The sequence below is a fragment of the Strongyloides ratti genome, scaffold srae_scaffold0000001, assembly GCF_001040885.1.
Source record: "Strongyloides ratti genome assembly S_ratti_ED321, scaffold srae_scaffold0000001".
Classification (NCBI taxonomy): domain Eukaryota; kingdom Metazoa; phylum Nematoda; class Chromadorea; order Rhabditida; family Strongyloididae; genus Strongyloides; species Strongyloides ratti.
Genome location: NW_020171519.1, coordinates 799,629 through 826,754, shown reverse-complemented (window position 1 = coordinate 826,754; position 27,126 = coordinate 799,629). Strand labels below are relative to the sequence as shown.

The following is a 27,126-nucleotide window of genomic DNA, read 5'->3' as shown; positions in this document are numbered from 1 at the left end:
AAGAATTTATAATAAACAAGATATTTCAATTGTCTTTATAGATACTATTGTTAAAAAAATAAAAATATACAAAAAGCTAAAGTTTTTTATACTCTTGATACTTTTATTTAAAAAAAACAACAAGAAATATGACAAGGATACTTATATATGAAGATGTTTTTGAAAAAGGTAATAGAAAAGAAAAGTGAATATAAACATTTGGTCATTAATTTGTTGATAGCAAGAAATATATAAATATATTTTAAAGAAGACAACTGACAATGGTAATAAAATTTCTAAATATCTCTTATAATGAGAGAGTAGGCATAATTTATCATATATATAATCATTCTTACTAAAAGCTGTTTTTTAAAAAAAAAAAAAAATTTCTTTATTTAACATAACAAAAATATAATAGTATTGAGAAAGAAACCAAGAATAGTTAAATAAATTAAAAATGGTACTTCTTATAAGAAAGTGTTTAATAAACCTGAAATGATATCATTTTCAAAGTATACTTTAACTATTTAAAATTATAGTTTAAGATAAAATATAATTTCCTATAAAAATAAAAGGTGATAAATGAATATAGAAAATTTAATTTATCATAAAAAGTTATTTTCTTTACATTTTTTTAATAAATATACATATATATATTATAATATATAAACAACTAATGAAATTTAAGAATATAAAATTTTTTTATTAGCATTAACTTATGACTTATTTTTTTTTTTTTATAAAATAAGTAAATATTTTATAATTAGTAATTACTTATCCATAATTTAAAATATTATTATAAATAATGTAAAATAAAACTATTAAAAGTCATAAAAGTATTTTGTGTAAAAGTAATGAAAAAACATACTTTCATAATTTATTCTAATGGAAAGATATTTCTCCGTCCTCATAAAGGATAATTTAATTTTTTTTTTCTAAATAATTATTTTATCTTTTAAATATAAAAAAAAGTGTTAAAAGAATTTTTTGAGTAAAAGTTATTAAAGCTAAAATATATTTCAAAACAACATAATTATAAAAAAAATAAAATATTTAAATTATATATTGTAAACTAGTATTTTTACTATATTCAATTTTTTATACCTAACATGGCTAAAGTTATAGAATTAAAATGATAGATACATGAACAGTTTATTCATTTCAATTAAATCTCCAGTGTATTTTAAACATAAAGTATATTTAACAGAAAATTTCAATCAACAAAACAGAATTAAAATATTTAAATAAAATATTTAGAAAGATAAGAGTTTTATATTAATTTAGCTTAATATAAAAATATATATATATAAAAATATATATACATATATATGTAATATTAATAACCATTCTTTATTTTTGATTTTTATAAATGACAAATATTTTATTTATATGTACAAAAGTTATAAAATATTTAGTAGGATTTGGTTTAAAATAATGAGAAATAAAAGAAGAAATATATATATATATATATACTTATTTCATTCAATCATAATAAGCTTATTATAGATTAATAAATTTAACTTTAAATAATGTTTATAAAGTTAAAGGAAAATAATAAATTACATATCATTTAACAAATGATTAAAAAAAAAGTAAGTAAATTTTATTCTTTCTATTTTTTTTAATAATAAAATGATTCTTGATATACTTTTGAAAAAAAAAAGTTGATTAGTAAGTTTAAATTTAATACATTAATTTGTGTAAATATTTTTTAACATAATAATTATTGAGATCAAATAATAATAATAATAATAATATTATATCAGGATGACATGTTTATTTAAATGTATTTTAATACAAATAATAAGACCAATAACAAACCTTAAAAAAATAATTAAGTATTTAATAATATATTTTTAAAACTTACATTAAATAAGGCAAAAAATGTTGGAAAACAACAACTAGATATTTTATCTATCTCATCAGGAGTCCATTTCATTTTACCACAACCAGCCGCTTTCCATTTCATGTCTAATCTTTCAACAGGAAACATAAAACGTTTTTCATATCCACAAAATGCTTGGGGACTAACTTCATTATCATTTTGTCTTTGTCGGCATATCATAGGTTTTTTACGACTACTTGTTTCTCCTTCACGAACTTTATAACCAACTATAGCAAGTTCAATTAATGTTCCAAAAATAAATGTCATTGATCCTAACATCCATACATCAATTGCTTTAATATATGATACTCTAGGAAGATTTCTCATAATATTACCAAATTGAAAAACAATTGCAAGTAAAGAATTAACACCAAGCATTGTTCTTGCTGGAATAGCTTTTGAACCAAGTGCAAATGATACCCATGATATGAAAATTGTAAGGTATGTTGGAACATATGCTTGCATAAAATACCAAACAAAACGTCTTTTAAAAATAAATGTTATATGTAATTCATCCCACATTCCTGCTGGATATTTTTCTTCAATATGTTTTGTTTCAATATTCATAAGATCATAATCTGGAAGAAGAATTTCATTAAGAATTGTTACTGGTTTAACATTCATTGGATTCCAACGCATTCTTACTTCTTGATTATTATAATTAAATGATTCATAAACTAAACCACATTTTTGAGTATCAAGAGGAAAATTAGTTAATTCCATTGAACAAGGACCTCTAACTCTAACTCTCTAAAATAAATTTTTTTATTTTAAAAAATGTTACAAAAAAAAAATATTATATATTAAAACTTACATAATTTACCCATACAGTGCCATTAGGATATAACATCAAAAAGACATTCCTAAAAATTATATATTAATTTTACAGTCAATGAAGCATATTAAATTTATTTATACATATATATATATATGTAATAGATTAAAATAAACTACATTTAATGAAAGTTAATACATTTAACTTAGTGTATTATTAAAGTGTTAATCAAAATAAAAATTTAAATATTTTTAACGTAAATATATAGCTTACTTAAAAGGACTTTCATGAATTTCGGCAACTTTTGAATTAATAAAACAAGAATTTGGAGTCCATAAACGATCTAGAACCTGTCCATTTAATGATAAATTTTGTTTACATGGTGATAAATGTTCAAAATTTAAGTATGGATCTAACCACATTTCATTAATATAAATATCCATCTTTAATGTTATATTATTTATTTATTTTTAAATATAATAAAAACAAAAAACCATACCTGAAAGTCATTCGTAATTTCACTTATAGATGTTATTGATTGCAACCAAAATTCAACAGCAACATCAACACCTTTTTCTTCAGCTAAAATTTTACAAAAAAATAATAATAATAACTACATTTAAAATTTATAATAAATAATATTTTTTATTTTTTTTTACTCTTATTTAATAATATTTATTATATTGTAATAAAAAAAAAATTCATTTATTATTAACAGACATTGGAATAATTTAAGTGAATAAATACCCTGAAAAGAAACCCATTTTTATATAACTTTATAAATCACATTATGCCATTTTCAATTAACTCTAATAAAATATTCATGTAAATAAACAACCATTAATTTTTTCAATGTCATTATAAATTAATGTTTTTTAAAATAATTTATATACTAATTAATCATTGTATCTATTTTTGTAAACTTTAAAATTTTTATATAAAAAAAAATTATTTATTTATTTATTATAAATGTATAAAAACATACCAGGAACACGAAATTTATTATATCCAGTACCGTTTAATAATTTGTCAATTATAGATGTATCTGTTGTACAGTTTCTTTTTCTTCCAATATTTTCAAAATTATTATTTGATATTTCTGATGTTTCATCAATTTTTTCCTCCAAATAATCATCTTCAACACCAGTATATGTAGAGATTGAATGACAAGTTATAATTTGTATTAAATATCCAATAAAAATTATTTTTATTAAAATAAAGTAAAATGAAATCATAATAATAAAAAAAAATAAAATAAAATTTATTAACTGAAAAGAAAAAATAAATAAAATGAAGAATTAAAAATAATATTAAAAAAAAATTTTGTTTCTAAATAATAAAAAAAAAAAAATACTATCATAAATTTTTAGAAAGTATTATTTTTTAAATAACAATAAAAATGTTACGTAATTTTCACCTTTTGTGTTAATATAAAAATCTAATGGTACGTATAAAAATAATTTTAAAATACACTCAAATAATTTCCTGAATTTTTATAATATATATTTATATGTCTGCCAATACAAATTTTTAACTTATGCCTAAATTCTTAATGTTCAAGTTTGTGCTAATGGAAGTATAAGAGGCGGCCTCTTATAAAAGGAATTAGATCAACACACACCTCCAGGCTGTTAAGAGTCTTTTGAAACTGTGTATGCTTTATGAAAATGACATTGCAACTACTATATTTAAGAAAGAAATTGACTTAAATAAGAGGAAAGAAGAACATTAATTTTTTAATGGAGTGATAAGGAGATGAAGTTTATAAAGAGTGAAGTTTGATAAGTTAAAAGAGATAAAAATTTATATAATTTTGAATTGTTAAAAGATGTACAATTAATTTATTATAAAGAAAATATTTAATCATATAAAAATTGACAAATTAAGAATACAATTTTTTTTTTAATAATAATTTTAATAATTAATTACGTCATATTTTTTCATTACATTTTGAAATATTTGCAGATGCATAAAAAAATAATTATTAATAAAAAAGTTTACTTGACATTTAAGTTGATTTTATAAAAAAAAATGTCACAAAATAGATCGACACCATCATATACATTTCCACTAATACCACCAATTTTATGATAAAAAAAAAATTCGGGATCAGAAGGTTCTCCATGGATTTTTGGCTCCATGTTTCACGAAAAAAGTGAATTATTACCAATCATCTTTTCCCTGTTAAACAATTGAAAAGATCATAAACGCCTAACCCAACCCATTATATAGTAAAATCAATAAATGTCAATCTCAGTTGGGTTATTACATTTATATTCATTTTATTTATCAATTATTCAGAATAAAACTAAACATATTAACATTTACGCTTTTTCAATGCAGAAAGTTTAGACTAAAAATATAATATTATTATAATATATAAATATTAATAAACATACAATTATATTTTTTTCAACATTTTTATGTGATTTCAACTTTTCCTGTCTTGTACCTGTAAAATCATTATCAAATTTAATATTAGGATTAAATTTAAGTTTATTAAGATTGTCAATTTTAATATTTTCATGAATAGTATCTTCTTTAGAATTTTTTACTATTTTAGTTGGAATTAAATAATCAATATCATTCATATCAACATCTTCAAAATCTGAATCATCATCTGTTTTTATACTATTATTATCATTACTTTCTTTATAAAATTTATCAATCCCCAAATCATTACATTTTTGAGTGTAACGACGTATTTTTTCTCTTAAATTAAAACATTTATCATGAAATAATTTTTCATATTTATTTTTTGATTTACATAATTTATCAATTTTTCTTGTTAAACTTTTTGCTATTTTAGAAGATCTTTCATGTAATTTACTTAAATTATCTAAAATGCTTTTATTTTCATCTGTAGGAATAATTTTAAAACAATCTTTTTGAAGAAATATTTGTATTTCTGTATTAACATCATATCCATGAGATTTATAAAAATTTACATTACTGGTTGATGGAACTTTTTCGTTTAACGAATCTTTAACAATATTTTTTAGTTCATTAGGAATTAATTCTTCCATTAATTCATCCATTTTTTTAAAAATAACATTAATTTCAGATAAAAGTTCTTCATAATGTTTTTGAGCAAGACTACAACGTTTTAAAAAAACTTCCATTAATTTTTTATCTTTCTCTATTTCAATAATTTTTTGTTTTTCATCTTCTATTTTAATAAGTTCTTCTATTGTTTGTAATTTAATATATTTATTTCCTAAATCTTTTATCCAATTATTAATTATTTCTCTACTTCGTTTTTTCATTAAATTAAAATCTTCTTTTTGTTCCTCATCATCATATGGCAAATTAAAAAAAACAATATTTTCTAAAAAACAATATGACCAAGAAAGGTAATGTAAAGCAAAAATATCAAATTTTCTTATAAAATAATCAGCCACAACTATACTTCCTAATCTGAATAAATAATTTTTTTTATTACATATTCTTATTAAATATCCAACAAATTTAGCTATTCCAATATCATTATTCATAATAAGAATTTCTAAGTTAGTTAAATATTTACTATTTAAAGTATTTTTTTCTTTATCATAAGATATACACAAATTACGTGTTGCTATTTTAATAGCTTCATAAGACATTTAAAATTAACTAAAAAAAAATTATATTATAAAATATTTACTTTATAATTATAAGTAAAAAAAATGGAATATTAAACCATATAAAGATAAATATATATGTATATATATATATTTTATTTTTTTTTTATAATTTAGAAAACATTTTTATGTTAATAATAAAAATAATTATCCTTATTTTCTCCATTCAGGATTTGGAGGTCGCATTGATGATGAATATTTATAAATAGGAATATTTTTTTTTAACATTATTTCACGAACTTTCCAACGTAGGGATAATCTTTTTTTTTCACCTGGTGGTGGCTGCTTATCCCATTCTTTTTTATATGTATGATATCTTTTAACAGGATCATGTTGATAATGTAAACGTCCAGGTTGTGGTTCACCTTTATATCTCAAACATGGTGATAATTCATATTTATTTTTATTTGCAAAACGTGAACTTTCACTTATTAATTGTTCATCAGTTATTGGTGTTAAATTATGAGATGATATAGTTGAACGATTAGATAAAGATTCTAATGGATTTTCATTTGCCAATTCAGCAATCTTCAAATAAAAAAAAATTTTTTTTATTATTAAATTAAATATAAAAACTTACTTTTTCATCATAAATTTTTATTTCTTCATAAATTTTACTTAATGTATCGTAACCTTTATCGATAAGAGAATCATATTCATGTGAATATCCTGGAGATGTCATTAAGTTATGATAATTTTCATAACTTTTATAAGGAGAATTTCTTGATGGTGTTGTTAATAAATCTCTATTACTTTTAGCATTTTCTAATGTTTTAAATGGATTTAAATCATTTTTTAAATTTTCATCATCTATATTCAAATCTAAAAACATACTCATATTCTTTCCAGAACTTTTATAGTTATCTTCTTCCGCTTCATTTAATGCTATTTTATATAATAAAAGTTCACTAAATTTTTATATTTCTTTAAACTTACCATCAACAAGGTCATTTAACAAATCTTTTTCCATTGTATATCCCATTTCAGAGAGAACAGCTTCTACATCTTCAACATTATATTGTTGTAAAGTGGCCATCTAAATTATTTTGTTTTAATCAACAAAGATTACTTTTTGAAAAAAAAAATATATATGTATAATAATAATAATAATAATGTGTATATATATGTTAGAATGTTATAGAAAACCAGCTAAAATATTTGTAGTTAAAATTTATAACTATTCAGAGAGTATAAAGAAATTTGGTATTACGAGAGTCTTCAACACATCATTTAATAAACTTACCCCTGTGTAAACAAGCAAAGACTCTTGAAAAGAAATAATAATTAAAATATCTTGGAAAATCGTTTCTTGAAAAAATATCCAATTCAAAAAATCATTTTTTTGTTATCAAAAATATATATTGCTTTTCTATGATGTCATTGGATTCTAGAGGTGAAAAAAGAAAAGTACAATATTTATTATCTCATACTGAACTTATTGAAGAAGTTTTAGCAAATGAAGAAAAAAGACAAAAATTAGAAATAAAAAATATCTTTAAAAATGGAGGTAGTTCCAACGCATCCATAAATCACAAAATAAATAAGGAGATTATGGAATCCAATGGGAAGGATGATACTGATGATGATTTTATTGATGATACTTCTTTAAATGATTTATTAGTTACTGATGATGATGATGATAATGAAAAAAAAAATTATAATTTGATAGGATTAACAAAAAAATTTATCCAGTATTTACAAAATAGCAAAAGTAATGTAATAGATATTAACGTTGTAAGTTTCTGGAAAGATTGCCTTTCTTTATCAATACTTATATAAATATATATTTGTAAGGCATTAGAACAATTACAAGTTAAAGGAAAAAAAAAAATTTATGATATTATAAATATATTAGAAAATATTGGATTAATTGAAAGGAAGACATCAAATCTTATACAATGGAAAGGTGGTACTTGGCCTCCAAAAAATGGACAAAAAATAGATTTAAAAACATCAGATAGGAATGAAATGATTAAATTACAAAATGAAATATCAAAATTAGATAAAAAGGAAAAAGAACTTGATGAATATTTAAAATATATGAAGATGAGTCTTAAAAATGTATGTGAAGAAGCTGCTAAAAAAGATTTATTTTATATGCATGCCGGTGATATTATGGATACTTTTGAAGATAAAGCTGTTATTGTTATTCAAGCACCTAAAGGTACACTTTTTTCAAGTGATGAAGGAAAAATATGTATTGATAATAAAACAGGAATGAATTATCCATTAATGATAAAATCATTTATTAAACCAATAACAGCAACTTATATAGAACAATCTTCTATACCTATAAATTATGATTATTATGATGAAGAAAGTTCTGATTATATAAATAATGAGTATGATTCTGCAGGCCAGACATACAATGTCACAAATATTGAAGAACAAGAATATCTTTATCACATAGAAGAAAACACCTATGAACATTCAACGGGTTATTCTAATGGTAATTTAAGGTACCCTTCACATGGAGTTCAATATGTTGAAAAAACATATATTGTACCTTTGGTTCCACAAGCTAAAGACGGTGATTATAAATTCAATTTTACTAGTGATATTGCTTTAATTTCATCATTCTCTGAAGATTTTTAATTTTCGCTCATAAGCATTTATCAAAAAAAACTAAATAATTCATCTAATAATATTTTTTTTTTGAAGATGAAATTATATAATAATTTTTAGGTCTTTAGGTATAATAATTGGATATATCAAAAATTTTTTTTAATATACTACTTAAAGATATTATATATTTATAAATGTTATTTATTAAAAAATAGTTATTTTTTTTAAATCGTATTATAAATTATAATTAAATATAGACATAAAAAAAAATAATTATTTGTATATTTTAAAAGATTTAATATTTTATATATAATATTTCTACATTTAATTGGTTTAAAGAGTGTTTATTTTTTTAATAAATAAAAAATAAGTAAATTAAACAAAAATTTTAACTAGATATTAAATTGAATTTTTTTTTAACTTTACATTCATTATCACTATCATCATCACTAATTGCATCAAGTTCATCAGACAATTTAGAATGATATAATTCCAATTGATCATTTTGTTCTAATAATTGTCGACCCTGTATTTTTGGTAAATGAATATCACAAAATAATTCTTCATTTAATAATTTATCAATAAAATCATCCATATACATTAATTCAAATCTTCCCATTCTATTCATATATCTTAATTTTCTATAATCATTATATATCGGTTCTAAATATTTATATATTTCAACAGATGAAAATGTAAGACGTATGTACATTGCTCCTAATGCTCTTATATATTTAAATTCTTCTTGTTGAATGTATTCAATAATAATATCTTTTTCTGGTGCTAATTCAAGAAGTTTTAACATTAAACATAAATATGGAGTTGGTTTTGTATTTCCTGCATAAATACCACCAATATAACGTAATTCAGCACCTTTATCAATAACAGTTTCAGCTAAAAATAAATAAATAATTTTTTAATATATTATTTTTACCTGATAATCCAAAACATTCCTCTTTCCAATATAAACTTTCATTTATTCTTGTTCTAATAATTTTTTCAATTAAAAATGTAGATCTTGTACCTCGAATAGTTTTTTGATTTTTTCCCATGATAAAAATTAATTAATAAATAAGTAAAAAATTTATGTTAAAAAAGAAAAAAAAAATTTTAAAAAAGCAATAAACTTTATTCCAAAATAAAGTAATAGATTAACAAATTATATAAAATAGTTAAATTAAAAAATAATTATGTACTAACGTATTCTATATTTTTTGATAATGTTTTTATTTTCATTCCAGTAATTCTTTTTTTTGAAATAATTTTTTTTTCATTATATCTTTTATCAAATTTTACATATGGTACTATTGGTCCATTACCATTATCATTATTAGATAATTGTTGTTTAAGTTTTTCATTAATAATTTCATATAACTTTTTATTTTTTTTCTTTTCAATTTTCTTTTTTTTATCTATAATATTTTTCTTTTTATATTCTTTTTTAATAATTTTAGATGACAAAAAAATTATTATTATTAATATAACGATAATAATTATATAAATAATTGTATTTCTATTTTTTATATATTTCATGTTTCTATCATTTTCTACTTTTTCAAAAAGATCTTCATCATAAAAATATATATATATTGGTCTACTAATATTTATTTTATCAAGACATAAGGTAACTTGGCTTTTCATCATATTTTTATAAATTAATTCAATTTTAATTTCATTATAAAGTTTATAATAATTAAATATTTTTTTTACATTGATTGTAAAGTCATTATAATAAAGTACTTGAATTGAATCTTGAGATGTATGAAGAATTTTATAATTATCGTCAAATGAAATTATCTTATAATATTTATTGGCATTTTTATCTGTACAATTTTCAACATTTCTTGTTTCATCTAAATTTGATTCATCAAAATTAATAAGAAGTGTAAACATTTTTATATAAAAATTATTTCTATTTTTAAATGTTATATAAACATTTATGATTACTTTTTTATCTTCATATAAATCAGTTGTTATGCGAATAAAAAAAGCATTTTTTGTTATATTATAATTTGATGAAAGAAAATTTATTATTATATCAACAATACGACAATTTATTTTTTGTATTGTAGATATACTATTAGATTCAAAAAATAATTGTCCTGGAACATAATATACATTTGATTTTTCTTCATATACCTTTTTTAATTCAAAACGTTGTGATAAATCATTCTTATAAAGAATATAAATTGATTTAAATTTTGTATCATTCTCTATAAATTCTTCTGACATTAAAAGAATTTTTAATGAATTATTACAATTATTATTTTTTAATGTATAATTTAAAGTTTTATATTCAATAAAATTACAATCATCAGCAATAATAAATAATTTTTGATTCTTAAAATAAGGATTATATATTTGAGCATGTTCTATGTTACATTTTTCTTAAAAAAAAATGATATAATGAAAAAATATTAAATTACCCTCAATTATTTTATCTACATATTGTTGTTCATTTGAAATTATTAAAATATTAAATAAAAATAAGAATAATTTAATCATTTTTATAAAAAAAAAAATTAAATTATTTAAATTATTTTATTGGAAATAAAATTTACATTTATAATTAATTTATATAATTTAAAATAAATTATGAATATTATATATCATATTGATTAATTATTTAAAAAAACATAAAGACAATGATAGTTGATAATAATATAAAGAAGAAAGAAAGAATGTTAAAAGATTTTTGATAATAAAGCTCGTACTGCTAGAGCCGCATATTAACTAAATTTTTATACAACTCAATGGGATTTCTCATTTTTTCTTTTAACAATATTTCAAACAAAATTATTATACCTCAAACAATAGTTGAAAGTTGTTGATTGTGATTAAAATATTTATCATTTATATTATTTCATATCATTTTTCAATATATTTTAATTTTTTTTTATATAACAAATCTTTTCAGAATATATTTCTTTCAATATTTTTTTAAAGAAACAAAAATATATTTTTTATTTATACGAGAAAAAAAAAACGACTACGATTTATATTAAAAAAACAATAATAAGGTAAATTTCTTTTTGAAGATAAGCAATTAATATTTAAAAGATGTATGTTTCAGAGTATATAATTGATCATATTAATTAAAAAAAAAACAATAATTTAATAGAAATTTTATTGAACCTATTAAAAACAATAATAAACTTACAACAATTATTAATTTTCTTTAAATCTCTACTTTCTGAATATATATTACTTTTATATATTTATTTGTGATAAAATTTTTCTCTCTGTTAGATTAGAGAGAGATAAGTATAAAATTTTATATTTAATAAGATCTTAAACATTTAGTAGATATATAGTTGGAAAAATAGAGTTATATAAAATTTAAGATTAAAGAATTGATTATATTCTTAGGAGTGAGATTTTTCTTTAATTTAATATTAATTAAAATTATTGTTGATTTTTTTTATTTATTAAAAAATTTTCCATTCCAAAAAAAAGTAAAGGTTTGGTTCTTTTTTTATTTTTTTTTAAATTTAATACTATATATAAATAAAAAAAGAGATGTCAACAGGAAATTTACTATCTGGAAATGTTTCTAATATTAGACCACCATTCAAAAAACAACCTTCAAATTGTAGGTTTTTTTTATATAATATTTTTATTTGTATGATTATAATTAATTAGATGGTTCTGGATATCCTCATAATATGGCTGTAATTGTTGCTCCAACAAAAATTGATTATTCAGTAACTAAAGGTGGTCTAAAAACGTGGGCCGTTTTAGTAACATTTATTATATTATGTTTTACAATGGGAGCAATTATTAGTGAAGTTGAAGATGGTAAGTATTTTATTATTATTTTTTTAAATAATATTAATAAAATAAATATATACTTTAGATGATTATGATAATAGAGATGTTAATTCTTTTATGGCAGCAATAAATGAAAATGAAGAAATGGATAATATTGTTTCTGGTCCATCTGTAATAGCTGAAGATGTTGTAGTAGAACAGGTACCAACAAGTATGGATGATGAGGAAGAAAATAAAGATATTAATTTAGAAATTCAATTGTTCAAAAATTTACAAAAAAAAATTGAAAAAAATAAAAAATATAGGTATGATAAAGTAAAAGAAAATGTTATACAATTTAATGAAAATGATAAAAATATTGAAATTGATAAAAAAAATTATGTAAAATCAAACAAACAAGAACGTTATACAGAACAACATAATAAAAATATAGTAAATAATGATGATGAGGATAGTATAAATTTTAATAAAAATGAAAGAAAGAAAAAAAAGAAAATTTTTGATGATAAAGAAGATGAAAAAGAAGATGATCAATTAAATAAAAAAATAGAAGATAACAATCATAAAGAAAATAATATGGATAATTTAGAAACAGATTTAAAATTTAATTCTGAAATACCAAAAAAATATAAACAATTAGTTTGTAAAGAAGTTGAGGAAGAAACTGAAAATATTGAAAATGAAGATAAAGATATAGATGAAGATAATGAAGAAGATGTTATTCGTAAAATAAAAAATAAAGGTCCTACAAGAAATAAAGCAACGCTATTACGTAAAAAAAAATTACTTGAAATATATTATGAAAAAAGACCAAGAAAAAGTTTATTAAAAAAAAATCGTCATTTAAATAAATTTTATACAAAAAATAATATTTATAATGAAGATGATGACGATGATGATGATGATGAATTTATAAATGATAAAAGTGATGAAGATAATTTAATAAATAAAAAAAAACTTGAACATAAAAAATCATATGAAATATCATCAATAAAAAAGTCAAAGTGAGTATTATAAATATTTTAATTATAAAAAAGATATATTTTAATTTTTTAATATTAACATATTATTTGTAAATAAATATTTGTTATAATTGCATGAGCATGATATTTTTAATTTTATAGTAAAAAAAAATTTATATTTTTTTTTTAGATATATAGGAAGTTTGAAAAAATTATATACAAATAAAAAAGATCAAAAATTTCGTTCAAAATTAGATGCTGGAGATTTATTTATTGAAAAACATGATTTTGTAAATGGTGAAGCTATGTATAATGAAGTATTAAAATTGTATCCAGAAAGTCCACGTGCTCATTATGGAAGAGGTCGATTATATGAAATAAGATCTGAATTTGAAAATTCAAATAATTTAATGGATCAAGCAATGTTAGAATATCAAATAATTCTTGATAATGATGAAGCAACTGATGCAATGTATAAAGAAGCATCTGAAAGTTTAATTAGATGTGCACGATTTAGAGGAAATCTTCATAAAGTTTTAAATGTTCAAAGAAATATGATTGATAGAGATCCACAAAATTTAAATTTACAAAATGAATTTGGAATAACATTTCTTATGATGGGAAGGCATGAAGATGCTAAAAAAATTTTTCTTAATGTTATAAATGAAAATTCTAATAATTCAAAAGCTTTAGCTTATTATGGATATATATTAAAAGTTTTTGATAAAGATATTGTAAATGGAGTCTTTCATATGAAAAAAAGTATTTTAAATGGTGATTTAGAGCATAATGATTCAAAATTTTTTTATCATTTAGGAGATGGTTTGATGCGTCTTGGAAGAAGACAAGAAGCATATAAAATTTATGAAAAAGGTGCTGAATTAGGGTTATTTTTATCAACATATCAAAGATCAATATATAATATAGTTGGATTGACAGCAAAACCATGGTGGAATGTTGAAAATAGTGGTTGCATTAAAAGTTTAAAAAGTATTGAAAAACAATGGGTGTTAATAAGAGAAGAAGTTTTTAATGTATGGAAAGAACATTCAGATATGTTTTTACCAGAAGAACATCATTTAACAGATGGATCTCAAAAATATCTTCCACTTTTGAATTATGGTAAAATTATAGAAAATAATTGTTTATTAACTCCAAAAACTTGCGCAATACTACAAAAATATATTAAGAATGAAAAATGTTTTAAAGATAATTCAAAAATATCAGTTCTTCAATCTCATACAACTGTTTGGCCTCACTGTTCAACTACAAATCATAAACTTATTGCTCATCTTTGTTTATTAACATCATCTGAAGCTAGAATAAGAGTTGGTAATGAAACAAAAGGATGGAAAAATGGTAAATTTATAATATTTGATGAAAGTTTTGAACATGAACTTAGTTATGAAGGAGCAGCTGCTGGTAATAATAGAATAGTTTTAAGTATAGATTTATGGCATCCAGAGGTACCATTAGAACAACGAAAGTTAATTATCGAAAATAGTTATTAATTAAAATATATATATATAAAAATTTTTATATATAAATGACACTATAAAAGCATTGAAATTAATGTTTTGATATAGAATAATAATGTTTAAAATATATTTATTATTTTAAAATTTTTTTATTATAAAAAAGAATATATATATATAAAATAATAAAAAATATCATTGTAGTTTAATTTTCTTAACAAAATAAATTTTATTTTAAATAAATATAAAAATTATTAAAAAAAATTTTTAGGTAAATTTTATTGTTTTTGTAGTTATATTTTTTTTTTTATTTTACAGTATAAATAAATTAAAAAAATAAAAAGATATTATTATAATTTATTTAAATAGAATAGAATAAAAATTATTTCAAAATTATAAAAAAACAAAAATTTTTTAAACAAGTAAAAGTTTAGATAAAAAAATTTAATATTAAAATTTTAAATATCAATAATAAATGAATCAGTTATAGAAAAATTTTATTTCTAAATATTTATTTAAAAATTTTATCACAATATAACATAATTATTTTTAAAAAAATTTTTATTTAATTATAGGATTATTTGAAAAATTCAAAGTATATTTTATATGCTAATATAATAACTTTACCTTAATAAACTATAAATTTTTATTTAGTACCATATTAATTTTTATCCAACTTGAGTATCATTTATATTAAAAAAAATTCTTTTATTTGTAAGTTAATAAAAGTTGAATTTATTTTAATATAATTTTAAACAATTTTTTTTATTATAATTAATATATATTTATGTTAACATTTTTTAATTTTTTTAATTTTACTTTTAAAATATCATGATATTTTATATATATTATACGACCATTTGAATAAATTTAAAACTTAAAAAAAAACGAATAAATAAAAGTAAGAAATATTATAATAGCTTATTGTTATAACATTCTCTAGTTTATGTTATACATGAAATTTTACCATTTTATATATAATTAGTAAAATAGTTTAATTTTCTATAATATATTAAAGTATTAGTCGTTGCTATGATGATAAAGTAATCTCTTATATAGCAGTTTTAATTATTTTTATTCATTTCATAAATATATTGAATAAATTTTACTTATACTTTTAAGCTGAATATAATTAAATAATAATTTTTTATACAAAAAACAATCAAAAATGTTTTTATTACAATATTATTTTTGGTTTTAAAAGTCATAACACTTTTTATTAGACTCATTTTTACTTCAATTTATTTCATACATTTATTTTTTTTTACATAACATTATTTTATATTTTTTTAATATATTAAGAAAATAACTTATTGAGCTAAAATTTATTTAATATTAAACACATAATTATTGGATGATATATATTTAAATGATTCTAAGGTAAATATATATATTAATTTTCTTTGTAATAGTAATATGAATACAGTTGTATTTTTTATAGAAAAAAATATTTTAATATTTGTTAATATTTTATAAATATTGATAAATATTTTTTGAGAACAATTAAAATATACATTAGTAATAATGACTATCATTATAAAGATAAATTTAGAAGTATTTAAGCATTAATATTAATACTTTGTTTAATAGTATTAATAATACATTAAATTATTATATCATTTGTGGTGTATAATAAAACATAACATACAATATATATATTTATTATTACTAAAATTGTAATAGCCATTGAATCATTTAAAAGACACATATGATTATTTAGATAAATATAGAATACACTCACCTGCAATTGTATGTTACTTTTAATACATAGATTCGTGAAAGTAATATGAAAAATCAGTGATATATCAATTTTATTTGTTTATTTAATCATATATTACAATCATCTTTTTCATAACTATTTATTATATTAAAAAAAATTAAAAATTTTATTACTTCATGTTTAAATAAAATTACAATTAATTATTACTTAATAAAAAAAATAAAATATTTACTGATTTATCAATAAATTGATAAAATTTTATATAAATTTTTTTATTTTTCTAAATATTATCATACTGTTATAGATATTTCTTTTTTTAAATTAAAAGAAAATGAGACATAAATTAATATTAACTACTTTATCAATTTTATATTTAATTTTATTAATATTATTTTTAAATTCAAATCCACATAATTTTATCTATAAAAAATTTTATCCTATAAATAATTATTATAAACAAGTAAAACATTTTAAATTAAATAATAAAAATAATGATAAAAAATATGGTATTATATCTGTTGTTGATGAATTTCGTCCAGATTCTTATAAACTTGCAACAGATACTGTTCATTGTTATGCACATGCTTACAATTATACATATTTTATATTATCAATGAAAAATGAACCACAAATATCAAAAATATGTACTCAACCTGATATTATGTTTGTTAGGCATTGTTTTTTGGCAGAATATTTAGAATTACATAAAGAAATTGATTATGTATTATTTATTGATGCTGATACTGTTGTTATGAATCCCTATCATACATTACAACAATTTTCACCTAAAGAAAATGAAGAATTTTTATTATATTCAAGAATTTTTAACTATGAAATTGCTTGTGGAAGTTTTTTTTTTAAAAATTCAAATTATAGTAGAAATTTATTAAGAGATTTTGGAAATTTTTATTATAATCTTCCTAAAAGTATGCATGGTTCTGATAATGCAGCAATTCAAGCATTATTTTTAGAAAAATATGTTAAAAATCAATTTTTAGAAGAAAGAAAAATTTGTTATAATGTATGGAATAAATCAAAAAATTGGGATGATATATGGGATTTTGAAGCATGTATGATAAATTTATTAGAAAAAGCTTCTGAAACACCTTTATCAACAAAATTAATGACATTTGATGATGGCAAAGTTGTTATTGTTGGTAAAGAATCAGAACGTAGATGGATTAGAGATGGTTCATTAACAAATAGTTTATTTTGTAAAAAAGATTTTCTTTTTCATGGATATAAAGGTTTACAATCATCAATGCCTTTTTTAGGAATTAATACATTTGTATTTAATCCAGAAGAATGTATTAATCGACCATTACCATACTTATGGAGTTTCAAAAAAGATAGTATGATTGAATGTTCATATAGAGATGAAATGATTGGTAATACAGTAAAACAAACAAGGAAAGAATTTTTTAGAGATTTAAATGATAGCGGGTATTTAAGCAAATATAAAAACTAATTAATTGTTTTGTATTTTTTGATAAAACATTATCTTTAAAATTTTTATATTTAAAGTTTAAATTTGTAAAAACATTATAATAAAGTATTTATTTATATTATACAACTAATTATTATGTTTAATTTTTATATTGCAAAAATACAGAATAAAAAAATTCATTTAATTTTTTAGTATTGCTATATTTAACAAAAAACAAATTTTTTTTTTAATCCAAAAAATATTATTTTTAAAATAGTTTTATAATAAATGTTTAATTTTCTTTTTAACACAAATAAAAAAAAAATTTTTTCTTAAAAAAATCAAATTTATATTTTATATAAAAATATTTTTTGCATAAAATTAATAAATAATGAAGTTACAATATAATATTATAATTGTTAAATTTATTTTTTTTAAAAAGATAAGTTTTTTAATTATAACATAATAATTTAAAAGCATGTCATAAATTAAAAATATAATTATTTTTACAAACATCATTATGTTTTAAATTTCATATATAATATGATATAAATTTCTTCTTAATATAATTCAAAAAAATGTTTAAATATTTTCATTTATTTTTACCAGTTATTTTTAATACTGTTTTTGGATTTGAAAATGCATACTATATTATGGTTACTGGAAAGGGAAAATTAATTTGTGAAAATAAACCAGCAGTTAAAGCAGTTGTTGAATTGTATGAAAATCATTGTATGATTAACATATCTTTTTTATTATTTACATTTTTATTTAGTTGGTGTTGATAAATTATTAAAGAAAATTAAAGTTAATGATAAAGGAGAAATTTTATTTAATTTTCAAATACCTGGTTTTTTTAAAAATAATTATTATTTAAAAGTTTTTGATGAATGTGGCCTTATCAATAACCACCAATGTATAAATGAAAGAATTATAAATTTACCATTTCAAATTTCATTAAATAATTTATCAGTGAGAAAAAAAATTCTTAACATCAAAGAAATTAATCTACTAGAGAATAACATTTATATTTTCAATAATATAGTTCATGTTCAAAAAAGATGTGATTTGCATGATGACTATTATGATGAGATCTATTTGGATGATAAGAAAAATGACAATGATATATCTAGATTTGAGGTAAAAAAATATAAAAAAATAATTAAAATAATTTTTAGAAAAAAATTTCAAATGAAATAAATAAAGATATTAATAATGAAAAAGATGAAAATTTAAATAAAAAAATCGATTTAAATATTTATGTTAATAATAAACGATTAACAAATAAAGTAAAAGATTTTTTTTTACAAAATATGATTTATAAAAATTTTTTAAAATTATCTGATTTTAGAAAATTTTTTGAAAATATTTAAAAAAGGTTTTTTAAAAACTTAAATGAAGAGGAGAAAACAAAAAACATTTTTTAAAATCTTTTATTTCAAAAAATAAAAATGTTGATTTATTTAATAAATTGATTTACAAATTTTTAAACAATTTTTATATATAAAATAATATTTTATTATATTTAAAATTAATAAATTATTTGTCTATTAAAAAACTATCATTCTTGATTATATTAACTTTTTATAAGTTCATTGACAAATCATTAGAATAGTTGAATAACTATATATATATACATCTAATTTATAAAAAGAAATTAATATTATACGAATGACTATGACTGATCAATTAATTAAATAACTGTTAATTTTGGTAATAAAAGTTGTATAAAATGCAATGATTGCATATGTTTATAAATACTTTTATTTAATGATCTCTAAAAATAATATTTTATTGTTTATTTTTATTAAATTTATTTTGAATAATGATGTAGTAAGTAAATCAATTGATAATATTACTTGTAAAAATAATAATTGTAGTTGTAAGTTAATTTATATATCTTTAAATATTTTTTAGTAATTTTATCATCTAATAATTATTCAGAAAAACAAAATTTAATTAATAAAAATATAAAAGAAAATAGATTTTGGTTTGGAGGTTTTTCTTCATGTATTGGAGGATTTATAACACATCCTATTGAATTAATAAAAGTTCATTTACAAACACAACAAACTGTTAAATTTGGAATTATTAGTGCAATAAAAAATGTTTACAAATTAGATGGTTTATTAGGATTTTATTCAGGAATAACTGGTAATTTATTTAGACAAGCTACAAGTTCAGCTACCCGTTTTACTTTATATGATATATTTAAAAGTTATTATGGTAATGGAAAAAATGTGACATTTTGGATGCGAACATTATTTGCAATTGTTTCTGGTGGTATTGCTGGATTTTTTGGTACACCAGCAGATAAATCATGTGTTAGAATGATGAATGATGTTAAACTTCCTATAAAAGAAAGAAGAAATTATAAACATGTTTTTGATGCAATTTATAAAATGGTAAAAAAAGATGGATTTTTAAGTTTATTTAAAGGTTGGGAATTTGTAATGATAAGAAGTTCTGTTTTAACAGTTGGTCAAGCAGCAGTTTATGATGAAATAAAATTAATACTTTTAGATACAAAAATTTTTAAAGATAATTTATTAACATTTTTTGTTGGATCATTTATTTCTGCTGGTATTGCAACAATTATAACTCAACCTATTGATACTATAAAAATAAGAATAATGAATTCTGAACCAGATGTTTTTAAAGGATACATAGATTGTTTTATATATACAATAAAACTTGGACCATTAGCTTTATTTAAAGGATTAATTCCAGCTTTTGTAAGAGTTATACCTTATACAATGATAATTTTGATTGTTTCTGAAGAATTAAGAATACATTTTGGTAAAGATATACATTAATATTTATAAACATATATAATATAGTTAAACAAAAAAACTATCATTTATTAAATAAATTCAATTATGTCATAATAATATAAATTATAACATTTCAAAGTATATAAGATTTTACTTTTGAGATAATATTTTTTTATAATGTTAAATAATGTTTAAAAATAAAATTACAAACAATTTGTAATTATTTTAATTTAATATAATAATATAATAATCAAAAAAAAATTATAATTACAATTTATTTATATATGTAAAAAAAATATAGCATTTTTATATTTTTTAATATTAATTATCAATAATTATATAAATTTCAGTATTAAAAAAGATATATTAATGATTAATGGAAAATTATTTTTAGATAAAAATTATACAGCAACATTAATTTTTGTAAATTATTAATTATAAACATATTTTTTTATCATTAAAAATGATTACTATAAATGTTTTTCAATAAAAGTATAAAGTTTCTATATTAATTCTATTTGAATACTTATGATTATTAAAATTTTCTTTTATTACTCAAAAAAAATCACTATAATATTTATTATCAATAATTTAAATATACCTGAATAATCATTATAATATAGTAATCTCTAAAACATATATTAATTATTATATATCACACGCATATTTTTTTAAAACTTTTTTGGTTAAATTTTTAACCATCAAATATCATTTGTCTTTTCATATATATAATGTTTATTGAATAAACAAAAATAAAAAAGATTTGATAACAAAGTAATTAATGAAAAAAAAAACAAAAATATTAAGATTATATTATTTATTTATATGTAAAAATATTATAAAATATATTAAAAAAAATTTTACTTTAATAAACTTTCAAGCCAGTATTATGCTTTAGTAATTTAAATAATATTTTTTTGATAATCTTAAATTTTTCTACATTTATATCAATTTTGTAATAATTTTTATTTTACAATAATAATAACCAAAATTTTTTCTTATGACATAATTAAATATAAGAGGTTTTTTTTTTATATATATTTTCAAAATAATCGATTGTTATTTTAATTATTTATCTTTACTGATAAAAACTATCAATTTTCCTACATGATAATTAGTTAATTTAATTAATTAATTTTTTTTTGTCAAAATAAAATATCTTCATTGTATAAGTAAAAAAATTTTATTGTACAATATACATATATTTTATAATATATATAAATTCTTTGATGATATAAATTTCTTAACAGGATAATACATATTAAGTATTTGATAATCGTCTCATATAATATTTTTATTTTTAGTTCTCTATATATAAAAAAAAATATATATATATATATATTTATATTTATTATATTTATAAGGATATGTCTTCTATCAAACATGAACTTGTGTTAAGTGCATTAAAAGTTATTAGACCAACAAAATATTTAAAAAGTCTTGTTGTTTCTGCTATATGTTTAGGTGAAGGAAAAAGTATTGAAAATATTTATGTTGAAGAATTAACAAAACAATATGGTAAAGATGTAGCAAAAAATTCTGAAATTGAATATACTAGAGATATTAATTCTTTATTTAATAAAAAATATTCTGATAAAGATTTAATTATTTTATGTGATATTATAACAAATAATTATTCTAATGAAAAAAATTTTAACTGTGAAGAACTCTTTGATGCTACAATTAGTTGTTTAAAAGAAAATGGTTATATAATTATTAAAGAAAATTTACGTCGACATGAAGGTCCACTTTTAACTAGAATTAATAAATTTCTTCAAGAAAGTTATTTAATTAAATTTTATGAAATGAATCAAATAAAATATTCTATTTATATGGAAGGAAATTTCTTAGATATTTATTGGATATTAAGAAGAGAAGATAAAACATTTACTGATAAAAAAAAATTTCATTTTTTTAATTTTATTGAGGAATATAGTTTATTAAAAGCAGATGTTAAAACTTTTGCTGGAAAAGAATTTTTTCATTTTATTGATTATAATGAAAAAGAACATTGGAACCTTTTAGATAGATTTGAAAAATTAAAAAGTGGTTCATTAATGTTACAGATTGGATTTACTTATTTACATCTTCAAACTGTTGTTAGATATAACAATATTCTTTTTTTAATGAGTCCCTATACAGAAACAATAATTGATAATCTTTTATATAATCAACGTGCTAAAGATAATAGAATATTTTATATGTTAGCTAATTTTCATCTATGTATTTTTCCATCTAACTATTATGATATTATATTTGTACCTAATTTTCTCCATTACAATGAAGATTATGAAAGATTTTTTAAAAATTCTTATAATTGTTTAAAAAGTGGTGGTGAAATATTAATAACAACTTTAGTTATTGGTCCAGGATCCCAAAATCAAGAATTTGATGGAATAGTTAAATTTCATAAATTATATCTTAAATCAAAAAAAGAAATTATAACTTTTATGGAAAAAAATGGTTTTTCTGATATTGAAAATGAACAAATGACAAATATATTACTTATAAAAATAAAAAAAATATTAGAAAATGAACCAAGTACTTTTACAAATAAAAAAGCAACTTTTTTAAATACATATATTCATTCTAAAAACCTTGAATTTATTTTATTTTATGGTAGAAAACTCTAATTTTTAATACAATGTTTTTCATAATGAATGGGTTTTTTTTTTAGAAAATATTAAATAGCAAATATTTTGTAAATGGAATGGAAATGTATTATTACCAAAGAAAATTTTTAGATATTTTTATTATATTATGTTAGAAAAATATTTTATCAATATTAATAATTTTTCAAATTATATGTGTAAAATTATTTATTTGAAAATTAATTTATCAAATTTTGGTTTCAAAATTGTTGAATAAATGATGTATTTTTATATATTAGTCATATTTCTATACTTGGAGACAATTAATAAATGTAATAATTAACTATGACTAAAAATTAGTTGGACTAAATGATTGAAAAAAAAATTTATTTAGGGAATTTTTTCAATCTATTTTATATTTAAAACATCAAAAATATGGCATTAATTAGATAATAAATAAAGAAAAATTGAATGTAATATTTATTTAATTTTCAAAAAGATATTTTATTGTATTTCATCTAAAATTTACTTTCAAAATATTTCTATTTTTGCAATTATAAACAGTATTTATCATATTTAAAAAATAATTATGTTTTATCATTTGTTTTCAAAGAATATTTTAAATAAGTTTATTTTTATTGTTGATAATTAATGATAATATTAAATATTTTAACTTTTAAGGTTTACTTATTTTTGACTATTTTTTATTAAAAAAGTTTTAAAAAAATAAATATATTATTTTTTGGTAGATTATATAAAAAGATATAATACAAAATTTTTTTAATAATTATATATTTTTAATATACATTATGAGTAATAGTTGTGATTTGAGCATCATGTTGTTTTGCGAGAATTATAACTTTGTTAAGATAAGTTCGAAACAAGTTGTGGTGGGTGATGATAATTTGATAGGGACATCTTAAAATATATAATGTAGAATTATCGGATTTTAACCCCTGACACCATTTATGTTTCTTTATCATTAAAAATAATTTCTTTTTAAAAATCACACAAATTTATAATATAAAAATATTTATAATAAATTTCTTTTAAATATACTAGTTTTTTAATTATAAAAATAAATTTTATTTTAAATAATTCATAAAAAATTGACAGATTTTACGTTAACAAGAAAATTAAAATAAATCAAGAAATGGAGAGAAAAGTTTAAATTGAATCCTAACGTGAACTGGTTCTGAAATATTATTATTAAATAATTTTATGATCTTGTCAATGTCAGTAAAAATAACTAAGTCAAAATTAAACAATAAAACTTTTGTCCTTTACTTATTATTTCAAGATTATAAAGTGTTCTAAATTTTTATATATAAAGATATGTTATCATGATAATTTTTATTATAAGAAAATTTTAAAAATATGTTTTTGTATTTTATTTTTCTACAATTTTTATATTTTATAAATGGTAAAATTTATAATTTATCTTCTAATAAAATAGTTAAATATAATCCAAATCTAACAATAAAAATTCAACCTGCATATGTAACACCTTGTTGTGTTGATATGTTAAGTCCAGGTGTTTGTAGACTTATGTTAAATAGAGATTCTAAAAAATTTTTTAATCAATGTAGAGATAATCCTGATTTTAGTTTTTTACAATGTTGTTATTCTTGTCACTTTACTACACAAGCATATCAAAATTATGGTTAGTTTAATTATAATAAATTTTTTTTTTGTATATAATTTTTTAGCTATATCAGGAGATGAATTATATGAAAAAGATGCAATAAAAATGTTATTAAATCCATTTAATTCAACTAATGATAATTGTTTTGATCGTCATGGAATATCATTTTGTGAATCACTTTTAAAAAGACAAGGACGTTGGTCTTCCAAAACAGCATCTTGTTCTCAATCATCATTAGCATTTCGTGTATGTAGACGTAGTTGTGGTTATTGTTCTGATCAAACAAAACAGGCAACAGTAAAGTATGACAGTGAAGTAGCAAAAGATATAAAGAAATGTTCACGTCTTTTTTAATTATATTGTTAAGAAAGTAATATATAAAATTAATTTTATCTTAATATAATATTTTTATAAAAATTATTTAATTACTTTACTTTTCAAGTATTATATTTATTTTAAAGAATAAAAGAAATCAAATTGTTTTTTTTTCTATTTTATAAAAGTAAATTAATACTATTAAAATTTAATATTATTATTTATTTTAATTAAAAATTCATATACTTTAAAGTGTTAATGACTATGAAGTATCGAGTAATTAAAAACCTACTTATGGTAAAAATATATCTATTAATAAAAGTGTTTAAAGATATTTGATATACTTTTAACTATCATACTTCATTTTATTCCTTATAATTATTTATTAATTTAAAACTAATTGATTTTGGTAAATGAAAATAATAATAATATTATTTAAAAATGAATATCAAATTTCCTTTTATTAATAATAAGTTTAGAAAATATTATCATTCTGAAAAATCATTGAAAATACAATTATTTGAAGATAATAAAAATAATCTTATAACTACAATGGATAAAAGAATTTTTATAAGACTATTAAAATTAATTTTAAGTACAGGTAATTTTTATTTTTTTAAATTTATTATATTTTATTTATATATTAAAAAGAAATTTTATAATAATTAAAATATTGCTTTAGTTTTAGTTTCATCTTCACAATTACCAAATAATTTAAGAATTACCTCTAAAATATCTGGTATAACAAATAAAACACCATGTTGTTTAGATAGAATTACTACAATTTCATGTCAACGTTTATATATGACAAATCCAAGGTATTTTATATATGAATGTAGTAATAATGCTGATTTTGCTTTTGTACAATGTTGTAAAACTTGTTTTGATCATAAATCATCTAATGGACCAAGATTAAATTATACGGATATTTCTTATGAATTATTAACTAATACAGAAACTGCTATATGTTATGATAAAAGAGGTGAAGAATGGTGTGAAAATTTTGTTAAAAGAAATAATTTTTGGAAATATATACCATATAAAAATCTTAATTGTTCTAATCAACCATATGCTTTTAGATGTTGTCGTGCATCATGTGGTTATTGTAGTATAAAAGAAAAAAAAGCTTTAGTTAATTATAATTATGAAAAAGCAATGGATTCAAGATTATGTGGAGATTTAAAAATATCTTTTGTAAGAGATATTAAAAAATTTCAAAATAATGAAAAAAAATATGGTTCAGAAAGTATAATGATACGTAAATTAATGAATAAAAGAATGAAAAAAAATTTAAAAGATGATAAATGTAATGAAATAAGAGGAAGTGTTTTTGGTGGTAAATTACAAAATTATTCAAATATAAAAATTAATAAATTATTAAGAGATCAAGTATATGAAAAAGAAGTTAAACGAAGGATAGACTATATCTTGTCAAGAGGCCCATTATTCTATCCTTAAGTTTTATTTAAAAATTGTTTGTTTTATTAATAACTTTAAAATAAACTTTTACTCTAATACTTTTAATATAATATCTTTTATATAAACTTAAATTTTATAATTTTTCTATACATTTACTTTTTGAAAAAATTTTAACAAAAATTATTATATATTAAAAATAAGCTT

At 18.7% G+C, this 27,126-nt stretch overlaps 13 protein-coding genes across 13 annotated transcripts; 8 read left to right on the top strand and 5 right to left on the bottom strand.

Moving 5' to 3' along the window:
• Nucleotides 1-1,770: 1,770 nt before the first annotated feature.
• Nucleotides 1,771-3,874, bottom strand: SRAE_0000027100 (Gamma-aminobutyric acid A receptor/Glycine receptor alpha family and Neurotransmitter-gated ion-channel transmembrane domain and Neurotransmitter-gated ion-channel family and Neurotransmitter-gated ion-channel ligand-binding domain-containing protein; the record flags this gene model as incomplete). The annotated part of the gene is made up of 6 exons (XM_024646139.1): nt 1,771-1,800; nt 1,847-2,614; nt 2,679-2,727; nt 2,913-3,082; nt 3,139-3,221; nt 3,625-3,874. 6 exons carry the CDS (start codon nt 3,872-3,874, stop codon nt 1,771-1,773), a joined length of 1,350 nt encoding a protein of 449 aa, XP_024500352.1.
• A 1,082-nt stretch (nt 3,875-4,956) lies between these two features.
• Nucleotides 4,957-6,241, bottom strand: SRAE_0000027000 (Hypothetical protein; the record flags this gene model as incomplete). Its single annotated transcript, XM_024646138.1, has 2 exons — nt 4,957-4,992; nt 5,039-6,241. The coding sequence occupies 2 exons, from the start codon at nt 6,239-6,241 to the stop codon at nt 4,957-4,959; spliced, it is 1,239 nt and encodes a 412-aa protein (XP_024500351.1).
• A 171-nt stretch (nt 6,242-6,412) lies between these two features.
• Nucleotides 6,413-7,295, bottom strand: SRAE_0000026900 (Hydrolethalus syndrome protein 1, C-terminal domain-containing protein; the record flags this gene model as incomplete). Its single annotated transcript, XM_024646137.1, has 3 exons — nt 6,413-6,787; nt 6,840-7,144; nt 7,196-7,295. 3 exons carry the CDS (start codon nt 7,293-7,295, stop codon nt 6,413-6,415), a joined length of 780 nt encoding a protein of 259 aa, XP_024500350.1.
• A 338-nt stretch (nt 7,296-7,633) lies between these two features.
• SRAE_0000026800 (Transcription factor E2F/dimerisation partner (TDP) domain and Winged helix-turn-helix DNA-binding domain-containing protein) lies at nt 7,634-8,854 on the top strand (the record flags this gene model as incomplete). The annotated part of the gene is made up of 2 exons (XM_024646136.1): nt 7,634-7,993; nt 8,054-8,854. 2 exons carry the CDS (start codon nt 7,634-7,636, stop codon nt 8,852-8,854), a joined length of 1,161 nt encoding a protein of 386 aa, XP_024500349.1.
• A 358-nt stretch (nt 8,855-9,212) lies between these two features.
• On the bottom strand, nt 9,213-9,876 carry SRAE_0000026700 (Pre-mRNA-splicing factor 38A; the record flags this gene model as incomplete). Its single annotated transcript, XM_024646135.1, has 2 exons — nt 9,213-9,718; nt 9,759-9,876. 2 exons carry the CDS (start codon nt 9,874-9,876, stop codon nt 9,213-9,215), a joined length of 624 nt encoding a protein of 207 aa, XP_024500348.1.
• Nucleotides 9,877-10,012: 136 nt separating this feature from the next.
• Nucleotides 10,013-11,329, bottom strand: SRAE_0000026650 (Hypothetical protein; the record flags this gene model as incomplete). Its single annotated transcript, XM_024646134.1, has 2 exons — nt 10,013-11,211; nt 11,251-11,329. The coding sequence occupies 2 exons, from the start codon at nt 11,327-11,329 to the stop codon at nt 10,013-10,015; spliced, it is 1,278 nt and encodes a 425-aa protein (XP_024500347.1).
• A 1,014-nt stretch (nt 11,330-12,343) lies between these two features.
• SRAE_0000026600 (Aspartyl/asparaginyl beta-hydroxylase) lies at nt 12,344-15,068 on the top strand (the record flags this gene model as incomplete). The annotated part of the gene is made up of 4 exons (XM_024646133.1): nt 12,344-12,416; nt 12,467-12,622; nt 12,681-13,599; nt 13,748-15,068. 4 exons carry the CDS (start codon nt 12,344-12,346, stop codon nt 15,066-15,068), a joined length of 2,469 nt encoding a protein of 822 aa, XP_024500346.1.
• Nucleotides 15,069-17,083: 2,015 nt separating this feature from the next.
• Nucleotides 17,084-18,220, top strand: SRAE_0000026500 (Protein of unknown function DUF273 family-containing protein; the record flags this gene model as incomplete). The annotated part of the gene is made up of 1 exon (XM_024646132.1): nt 17,084-18,220. The coding sequence occupies one exon, from the start codon at nt 17,084-17,086 to the stop codon at nt 18,218-18,220; it is 1,137 nt and encodes a 378-aa protein (XP_024500345.1).
• Nucleotides 18,221-18,756: 536 nt separating this feature from the next.
• SRAE_0000026400 (Transthyretin-like family-containing protein) lies at nt 18,757-19,551 on the top strand (the record flags this gene model as incomplete). Its single annotated transcript, XM_024646131.1, has 3 exons — nt 18,757-18,910; nt 18,954-19,318; nt 19,357-19,551. 3 exons carry the CDS (start codon nt 18,757-18,759, stop codon nt 19,549-19,551), a joined length of 714 nt encoding a protein of 237 aa, XP_024500344.1.
• A 397-nt stretch (nt 19,552-19,948) lies between these two features.
• SRAE_0000026300 (Mitochondrial carrier protein family and Mitochondrial substrate/solute carrier repeat and Mitochondrial carrier domain-containing protein) lies at nt 19,949-20,994 on the top strand (the record flags this gene model as incomplete). The annotated part of the gene is made up of 2 exons (XM_024646130.1): nt 19,949-20,060; nt 20,096-20,994. 2 exons carry the CDS (start codon nt 19,949-19,951, stop codon nt 20,992-20,994), a joined length of 1,011 nt encoding a protein of 336 aa, XP_024500343.1.
• A 1,325-nt stretch (nt 20,995-22,319) lies between these two features.
• On the top strand, nt 22,320-23,643 carry SRAE_0000026200 (Hypothetical protein; the record flags this gene model as incomplete). The annotated part of the gene is made up of 2 exons (XM_024646128.1): nt 22,320-23,571; nt 23,630-23,643. 2 exons carry the CDS (start codon nt 22,320-22,322, stop codon nt 23,641-23,643), a joined length of 1,266 nt encoding a protein of 421 aa, XP_024500342.1.
• Nucleotides 23,644-25,064: 1,421 nt separating this feature from the next.
• On the top strand, nt 25,065-25,542 carry SRAE_0000026100 (Hypothetical protein; the record flags this gene model as incomplete). The annotated part of the gene is made up of 2 exons (XM_024646127.1): nt 25,065-25,206; nt 25,253-25,542. 2 exons carry the CDS (start codon nt 25,065-25,067, stop codon nt 25,540-25,542), a joined length of 432 nt encoding a protein of 143 aa, XP_024500341.1.
• Nucleotides 25,543-26,055: 513 nt separating this feature from the next.
• On the top strand, nt 26,056-26,961 carry SRAE_0000026000 (Hypothetical protein; the record flags this gene model as incomplete). Its single annotated transcript, XM_024646126.1, has 2 exons — nt 26,056-26,104; nt 26,186-26,961. 2 exons carry the CDS (start codon nt 26,056-26,058, stop codon nt 26,959-26,961), a joined length of 825 nt encoding a protein of 274 aa, XP_024500340.1.
• Nucleotides 26,962-27,126: the final 165 nt, after the last annotated feature.